The sequence below is a fragment of the Camellia sinensis genome, chromosome 10 (assembly GCF_055761805.1).
Source record: "Camellia sinensis isolate YWXY chromosome 10, ASM5576180v1, whole genome shotgun sequence".
Classification (NCBI taxonomy): Eukaryota; Viridiplantae; Streptophyta; class Magnoliopsida; order Ericales; family Theaceae; genus Camellia; species Camellia sinensis.
The window spans coordinates 171,006,901-171,015,760 of NC_138970.1; the positions used below are offsets into that span (position 1 = coordinate 171,006,901).

Genomic DNA, 8,860 nt, shown 5'->3' on the forward strand with positions numbered 1-8,860 from the left:
GACAGAAATTGATCGTTGAACTTGTTTGGGTTCTGTGTAAACTTCACGAAATCTTGAAAATTTCTATACTTGCTCATATACCAGATCATTTACTTGACTGAGTTCAATCATATTAGCTTTTTAAGCTTTAAAATTCATGGCAATTAAGGTGGCATATAATGTTTTAGCTCAAAATTTTAGTTTTGTTGCACTTATTTTCCTTTGAACTCTTAGTTAGCTAACATGGGATTTCAGATAATAGAAAATGACTAGTTAGAAATATGGAAAGGTAGCTAATGCTTTACTAGTGAATTGTGATAACAATGAATACCTGTTGTAGTGAACATCTTAATGAAAATCACACTGTCATACATAACAAAGACCATAATTTAGTTTGTATTATTCAGTTTGTTATTCGTTGATTATCTTATTCAGTTTGTAATATTTTGCAAACATAATTTACAGTTTTTATGCTAATATTGAGCACTTCTTTATTTTTTAAGTGACTTGGCACATTGATATGGAACTTGACAATCATGAGAATGACGGGGGTGAGTGTGATTGGAAGCCTAGAGTTCGCATGACATTTGATACAGAACAAGAAGCATATGATTTCTATAATACTTATGAAGGAAGGTTAGGCTTTAGTATTAGAAGGGGTTATGTAAACAAGAGCAAAGAGGGGCAAATCACTTCAAGGCAATTTGTTTGTAATAAGGAGGGATTTTGGGTTGTCGACAAGCGAGATCCATTAACAAAAAATCTTAGGCAGGAAGTGAGGACTGGTTGTCAAGCCAGACTTGTCATTAAGTGGAATAGGAATATTCAGAAATTTTTTGTTAGTGATTTTGTTGAACAACATAATCATATCTTCGTACCAGCAGAATGTACGCATATGTTACCATCCTAAAGGAAGATATCTGCATCACAGGCAACCGAAATAGATTTAGCCGAAAAATCTGGAATCCGTCTTAATGATGCATTTGAGCTCATGGGTAATGAAGTTGGTGGAAGGGAGTCGCTTGGGTTTACAAAACTTGACCCAAAAAATTATTTGAGAACGAAGAGGAAAAACAGTTTAGCATATGGGGAGGCAGGTAGCATTTTGCAATATTTTCGTGACAAATCATTGGAGAATCCATCTTTTTTTTACTCGGTCCAATTAGATAACGAGGAGCAGATTACGAACATATTTTGGGCCGATGCTCAGATGATCATGGATTATGGGCAATTTGGTGATGTTGTCACTTTCGACACTACTTACAAGTTACATAGTGCACATAAACCATTTGCATCTTTTGTTGGATTTAACCATCATAAGGAAACTGTGATATTTGGTGCAGCTTTGATGTATGATGAGACCGCCGATTCTTTCGTATGGCTTTTTAGAAGATTCTTGGAGGCAATGTCAAGTAAGGCTCCAAAAACAATTTTTATGGATCAAGATGCTGCAATAGCTAAGGCCATACCTATTGTCATGCCTAACACAACCCACCGCCTTTGCACTTGGCATTTGATGCAAAATGCATTAAGGCATGCAAATTCTATCTTCAAGGATAAGGAGATGAAGAGTGTTTTATACACGTTTATGTACGACATTGAGGATAAGAAAGAGTTTATGTTAAAATGGGAGGAAATGCTTGACAAGTATGAAGTAAGAGATAATCATTGGTTGAAGTTAACATTTGGGGTCAAGGAAAAATGGGGTTGGCTATATGTTAGAAATGCATGGGGTGCGGGCATGAGTAGCACCCAACTTAGTGAATCCTTTAATGCTTTCTTGAAGGATTTCATTCAGTCTGATCATAACTTAATGCAATCTTCCATGCATTTTGATCGAGTTTTGTCTGAGAAAAGGTACAAAGACTTACAAGCCGAATATGCTCTATGCCAAAAGTTGCCAAGGGTGAATATTAAAATGAAGATTATGGAGCAAGCTGCAGATGTTTACACAAATAAAATTTTTGAAGAATTTCAGGATGAGTATGTCAAGTCCCTTGAAGTCAACATTGAAGAAATTGAAAATGATGGTGAGAGTACCGTTTATACGGTTCTTGATAGTAATGGTATAAAGGTGAGGAAGGTGAGGCAGGAGTGTGATGATTCGGTCACTTGTAATTGTAAGAAGTTTGAAATAAAGGGCATTTTGTGTAGTCATTATTTGAAGATCCTTAGAGAAAGACTCAAATTGAAAGAGATTCCTTCACAATATATTCTGAAGAGATGGACTAAAAAAGCAAGATCTGAAAAAGTGAAAGATAGGTGTGGGCATGATATTCAGGTTGATGTAAGATTGCATCAAACTTCACGTTATAGGTCATTGATGGCAATATTCAGATCAGTAGCGTGTAGAGCTTCTGAAAGTGAGGAAACATATAATTTGACGGTCGAGAAAGCGAATGAATTAATTGCAAACATTGAAACCATGTTAAGCGCAAAATTCAATATGCCTTGTTCAAATACTATTCAACAAGAAAGCCACCCCAACACATGCCCCGAAAGCTTTGAAGTGGATAGTGTAGCGGATAAAAATGTAGTCCAAGCAAAAGGACTCAAGAGAAAAGAGTGCACTAGCAAGGGACGAAGGCGGACAAAAGGTGGTTTGGAGCTTGCCTTGGCAAAGAAAAATAAAACAAGTTCACATAATGCTTCTCAAACTTCCATGTCTGTTACTCCTCAAACTCCTCCCTTATTTTCAGCAAGTGCTCCTGAAGCACCTCCCTTATTTCCTGAGTCGGCTCCTTTATTTTCAAGTGCTCCTCAACTTCGTCCATTCTCGCCAAGTGTTCCTTAAGTTAGAGCTTCTTCGTCTCAATTTATGTATCCCGTCTATGATGTAAGTTGGTTTAATGAAAAGTTTTAGTAGAGATTTGTAGGTGACTATTATCATTTTAAAGTGATATGTGTTTGTTATTGTTACAGCCAAGTTTTCTTCATCACAATATGCATTTTTCAATGCCATCGATGTATTCCGTCCATGGAACCTATCAAGCATTGCTTAACAATACAAGTAGTTATCACTCGCAAGCTTCAAATAGTCCCGCATGTAGTGAAGTAATTTATTTTTCACCTTTCCTATTTTATTTTGTCATTCATTCATTTAAAGTTCCATTTTATTTTATGATTCCTTTGATGTAATATATATATATATATATATATTTTTGTAGGTACTATATGGTCGTGGTCGTGGTCGTGGTCGTGGCCGTGGGCATGGGGATGTGGATCACACGCCAACATCTTAGCGTTATTTTGTTTTGGGAATTTTTGTGAATTTTTTGTTGGATATGTAATATTCAAAACCTTTCATTAAACTGTTGCTAAAAATTTGCTGATACCATCCCTGAAATGTTGAATTGTTGCTAAAAATTTGGGTTCAATTGTTGCTTAAATTTTGCTGAAATTTCTGTTCAAATGTTGCTTGAATAATGCTGAAATGTTGCTGTCTGAGTTGATGAAATGTTGCTGAAGTTATTTGCTGATATGTTGAAATGTTGAAATGTTGCTGAATAATGCTGAATTTATCCTGAATAATGCTGAAATTGCTGCACACTCTTGCAGAATAATGCTGAATTTATTCTGAATAATGCTGAAATTGCTGCACACTCTTGCAGAATAATGCTGAATTTATGCTGAAATTTGGGTTCAATATAAGCAAAGTTGATAACTTTCTGTTTTGGACCTTGATCTGTGCTATGGAACTCATTTTATTATGTGTGGGGATTTGTTCATTTGACCTATGGGGATTTGTTCTGGAACTCATTTGTTCATTTTATTATGTTATCAGCATCATAATTTTGCATTGGAATCATATATGCAGTATGTTGTCAAGTCTTGTAGGTTACATTTGGTTTGTATTTAATTTTTTGGGTGATTTAATGGTTGTTTTGCGCAATGATCTATGCAAGTAGCTAATATAAAAACAGAACGACGAAATGAGAATCATGTCTTCTGTAGATATCCATTCTGTATGACACTTATTCACATAAAACCTCCTACACAAACTTGTTCATTGAACACATTTCAATAGCTCATGTTCAACCTGTTAATCAATATACCTGTTTTTTTCAAACCATCACATATAATGCACACTGTTATACAACATTCAACATTTCAACATTTTCAATAGATTAAAGAAACCTGTTATACAACATTTTCAACATTTCAACATTTCAACATTATTCAACATTTCAACATTCAACATTACACAACATTTCAGAAACCTGTTATACAACATTCAACCTGAAGTAATAGATTTCACAAATTGTTCATTCAACATTTCATCTCAATCAAACATGTTACACACTTGTTTTTGCAAACCATCAGATTTTGAAGCACCAAAAAAAAATTCCAAAACCTAAGAACTGAGTTATTTACATGATAAAGTACTAAAATACACAAAATACAATGACATAAGTCATTGCCTTGAAAATCTTCTCAATCCTTTGAACCCTTCTCCTTAGATCATTAATTTCTTATGTTCTTGAATCTGTCGGAGGTCCAGCATTGACACGGATTGATGAGGTAATGTCGTCGTCGTCGTCGTCATCATCTGCGAACCACTTGAAGTAATTGCAGTGGTCGTTCGTAGTCTACAATGGACAAGAATCAGTTAATCAATAAAGGACAAATAAAATTTGTAAAAAGTAACAGATTCATTTATATAACAGGTACTTACATATTTTCTTGGGCAAACAAAATAGACACGTCCTTGATTTCCATTCGCATTGGTTTGTACTATACGCACGGAAGCTATTCTTCCACAATTACAAAACCTTGCCTTGAATCTTAAGTTCGTATTATGAATAGGAGATGAAGCCATTATTTTTCTGCATTAAAAATACCAACATATTTCTGAAATGTCAAGAATTAAAGGCTGCTGATTTGTTTGCATAAAAAATCAAAACAGATTTTTTTCTCAATAATTAAAGGCTGCTGTTTTATTTCTCAAGAATTCAGAAATGTCAAAACTTAGACATTCTACTTGAATTTTGTAGAGCCTATTCCTCTACTTGAGTATACATAACTAACAGATTGATAGCACAAATCACACAATTTGTGCTCTGTGTCACAAGCTAGTACAATTCATTGACAGATAGTTTGGTTCAAAAGGGCTGAGGCTGCAAATGAAGTATAATTAGGACTATATGTAGATGTAGCTAATCACTTAACATATGCAAAACAAAAAACCTACCAATCAATTTCTCATATAAAAGATCCTTTATCTATTTGAATCCTTGTGTAATTATTGTAAAAGATTTCTACTTCCCACTTCTCAAAATAGGAGGGGAAAAAAAAAAAGATAAGAAAATAAAAGAAAAGAATGATAATAAATAATGCACTCAATCCACTACTAAAATTATGTAATTTTAATACCTCCATAGTCATATAAACACCTGGTTAAACATAGTCATCTACGAAAAGTTAAAAGTGAGAGTCCTTAATTACACTCTAAATTCACAGTTCTCACATCCTTTTGGAGGAAAGCTTTATTTAATAATTGGACATTATTTTGTTTTTTATTATTTGTTGTTGTATTTTCACACTGGGAATCACTTTGCCTTTTCAACCATGAAGATAAGCCAGCATACTCAAACATGTAGGACCTAGCACATGATCCTTACAAGATAAAATAAATTTTCATATCATATCATATCATGGCCAAATATGCATTCATTTATGTCAAGCATAATCGTTAACTATAACAAATCACATCACTAAGTGATTAATTAGATTTATCATTCGTATTTTTGTAATATTTCACATCAATTTGACATTTAGGCCACATACCAACAATTAACAAAAGCTTTGTTTGAGTATACATCACCTTGACATTTAGGAACAACCATCTACATACTTATCTTTTACTACATAGGCCTTCATGTTAATCAATATGTAAATAAGTCCATCTGCAGGTTTAAATGTTATCTCCATACACAATTAACTCAACATATTAAAGGCTGCTGATTTGTCTGCATAAAAAATCAAAACAGATTTTTTTCTCAAGAATAAAAGGCTGCTGATTTATTTCTCAAGAATTCAGAAATGTCAAAACTTAGACATTCTACTTGAATTTTCTAGAGCCTATTCCTCTTCTTCTAATTACTTGTTTTTTACAGGCTACTACAGTTGAAGAAGAAGGAGGGGGTAATCTATCTTTTCAAGAACACATGAGAGGACAATTTTGAAGGAAAAGGGAATCTAAATCTGGTTTTTCTTTTTTCTTTTTTTTTATCTTTTCAGATACCCAAACTTGACAATTCCAATGCAAGAAAATAGAAAGAGAGTAGGACTATAACTGTATTGCATAAAAACTATTCTTTTTTCTATAAAGAGAAAGGGGCAAAACAGAATGGAAGCTTCTAAAGAACAAGAATTCACCATCGGTGTGAAGGTGGTGCTACATTTTCTAAAGACCACTAGTGTCATTTGGGTCAGGTACAAAAGTTGAGCAGAGCTATGAAGAGTTCATTTTACAGCTAATGGACTAGAACAAATAGTGAAACTGAGGTAGGATTGGGCGTGATGTGTGTAGGTTCGAAGGAGCAAATTATCAAACAGTTGGTGTGTGAGCATTCCAACTGAGTGAGTAAGACAACAATGTTGGTGTTTCCCTTCTTTTTCTTCATTTTCTAGGTAACCAAACAGAGGGTAACGAAACAAAGAACAAACTCATATACCAATTTTCGAGAGATTATTGAGTGTAAAATCTACAAGCAAAACTGAAATAAGATTGAAATACATATATATCTACACACATATATGTGTATAAAGGGTGCAAATCAATGATTTAAACAATACATGAAATAGAAAACGCTAACTTGTTGGTAGATAAGAATAAAACAAAGAGAGAGAGAGAGAGAGAGAGAGGAATAGGGAATATGATGAGAGACTGAAGCTTACGGCAGGACAGTGGCGACTGTAACGGTGGGGCGACGGGACGACTGCGGGACGGCGGCGACAGCGGGGCAACTGCGATGGTGGGCCGACAGGATGCACGACGGAACAGCCTCTCTAACTCTTCTTCCCTCTCTCCTTCTTTCGCGACTCTGCTTCTTCCTGCTCGTCTAATATACCTCTTCAGCCTGGGGGGAATTTTGAAATCGGAAAAAATATTTTTTTTTTTGAAAATACTCGCCAAAACGACATCGTTTTGGTGAGGCTTAAGTATGTCCGATCATCCACTTTAGGAGATCACTCTAGAGGATCCGCACGCAGACTCTAGACATTTTCTCCTTCTAATTTTTTTTTTTTGAGTTTTTTACTCTTTCGCACGTGGCATCTCTTTTTTCATTCTTTTTTGCGTATATTACTTTTAGCTCTCCTGATGTTTCTAACAAATACAGGGATACTCTTTTTAATTTCAATAATTACAGTAATATTTTCTATTTCACTTGACAATGTCAAAATTTTCCATTCTGTTTATTTTGCACAAACAATGTTAGTATTCTAAAAAAAAGACTATATTACCCTTACTTTTTTGCTTGCGAAAAGACGAAAAAGCCCTTTGTTCAAGACTACCCATGACTGACCAACACAACCATAAACCCACTCTCTATGCTCCAAGTCAATAAGGACTTGGTCTCTCTGCCTCTCTCTCTCTCTCTCTTATCCTCCTCCTCTCGCTATACAACCATGCATATCAAATGTGAGAGATTAAGAATGCAGAGGGGAGAGAGAGAGAGAGAGAGAGAGAGAGAGTGTGGAGAAAATGAAGCCATTGTTGTCAATCATCTTCTTGTTCTCTCTTGGCTTCCAATCTAAACCAGTCATGGCTATCCTCAAACAACACCTTCTCTGTAAGTTTCATCGCCGATGGCTCTGCATACTTTGTCGCCGTTACTACAACGGTATCCTAGTCTGGAAAGCTGGCGGTGACTCCGGTGCCGTCGATTCCTCTGCCTCCTTCTAGTTCCTCAACAAAGGCAACCTCTGCCTTGTCAATTCCTCTGGTGCCCTCGTTTGGAAATCCAACACCGCCGGCCATGGCGTCTCATCTGCTGCCCTCGACGACTCAGGTAACTTCGTTCTTAGAAATTCCATCGGTTTGGTCTAGTCTACCTTTGATAACCCTACTGATACTCTCTTGCATAATCAAAATTTCACTAGTAGCAAAAAATTGGAATCTAGGTTATTCTCTTTTAGACTTTTAATCACTGTAAATTTGACCCTTTCAATGGAATAACTCGATTGTGTATTGGAATTTGAGTGTGAATTCGTCGATTAACTCGATTGTGTATTGGAATGTGGGTCTTTGACAGCCTCCAAGAATTATTAGGCACACATCTAGAGAGTGTGTGTCATGGTTTAGAACATCCGGGTATTTGTTTTTTTAGTGAATTTAGAACAAGAAGGATGAGAGGGAGAGAAAATGAGAGAAAGAGACAGAGAGTGAGAGAGATTCATGGTTTAAGGCATCTGGGTATTTTATTTTATTTTTTTTGGGGGAGGGGGGTAAGGTTAGTTTATTACCTTTTGACAATTGACATAGGTAGCCAAGAGGCGATGGTAGTGAGGATGAGCCATGATCTTAGCCCTAATAGATGAAAAGCTACCCTTATTGTTGTCGTTATGGTTCTCCATAAAGTAATAGCCTGAGTTTGTGTTGTTATTGTTGTTGTTGTTGCAACTATTTTGGCCATGAATGTGATTGTTGTTGTTGAGACTTATTGGAAGAAATAGGGTATTATTGTTGTGAACATTAGGGTAAAATCATCATCATTGGACATAGTCTATTGCTGTTCTCTCCAAAACCCATAAAACATGAAGTCCCACTAGAATTCTCACCTCCTTTCATTAACCCTTCTCTCTCTCAGTATCTTATCTTTCTCCTTTGATCTTCTTCTCAGCTTTCCTATATAACCCTAAACCATAACCATCTCTT

At 35.5% G+C, this 8,860-nt stretch overlaps 1 protein-coding gene across 1 annotated transcript; it reads left to right on the top strand.

The window, feature by feature from the left end:
• The first annotated feature begins 499 nt into the window (after positions 1-499).
• LOC114299216 (protein FAR1-RELATED SEQUENCE 5-like) lies at positions 500-2,773 on the top strand. The gene is made up of 2 exons (XM_082890615.1): positions 500-817; positions 911-2,773. Exons 1-2 carry the CDS (start codon positions 500-502, stop codon positions 2,771-2,773), a joined length of 2,181 nt encoding a protein of 726 aa, XP_082746741.1.
• Positions 2,774-8,860: the final 6,087 nt, after the last annotated feature.

What these genes read in the sequence shown, in the direction of transcription:
- LOC114299216 (XM_082890615.1), top strand. Translation starts at nt 500, where the DNA reads ATGGAACTTGACAATCATGAGAATGACGGGGGTGAGTGTGATTGGAAG. An exon ending in GGAATATTCAGAAATTTTTT is followed by an intron (nt 818 to 910) that starts GTTAGTGATTTT and finishes TCTGCATCACAG; the next exon opens with GCAACCGAAATAGATTTAGC.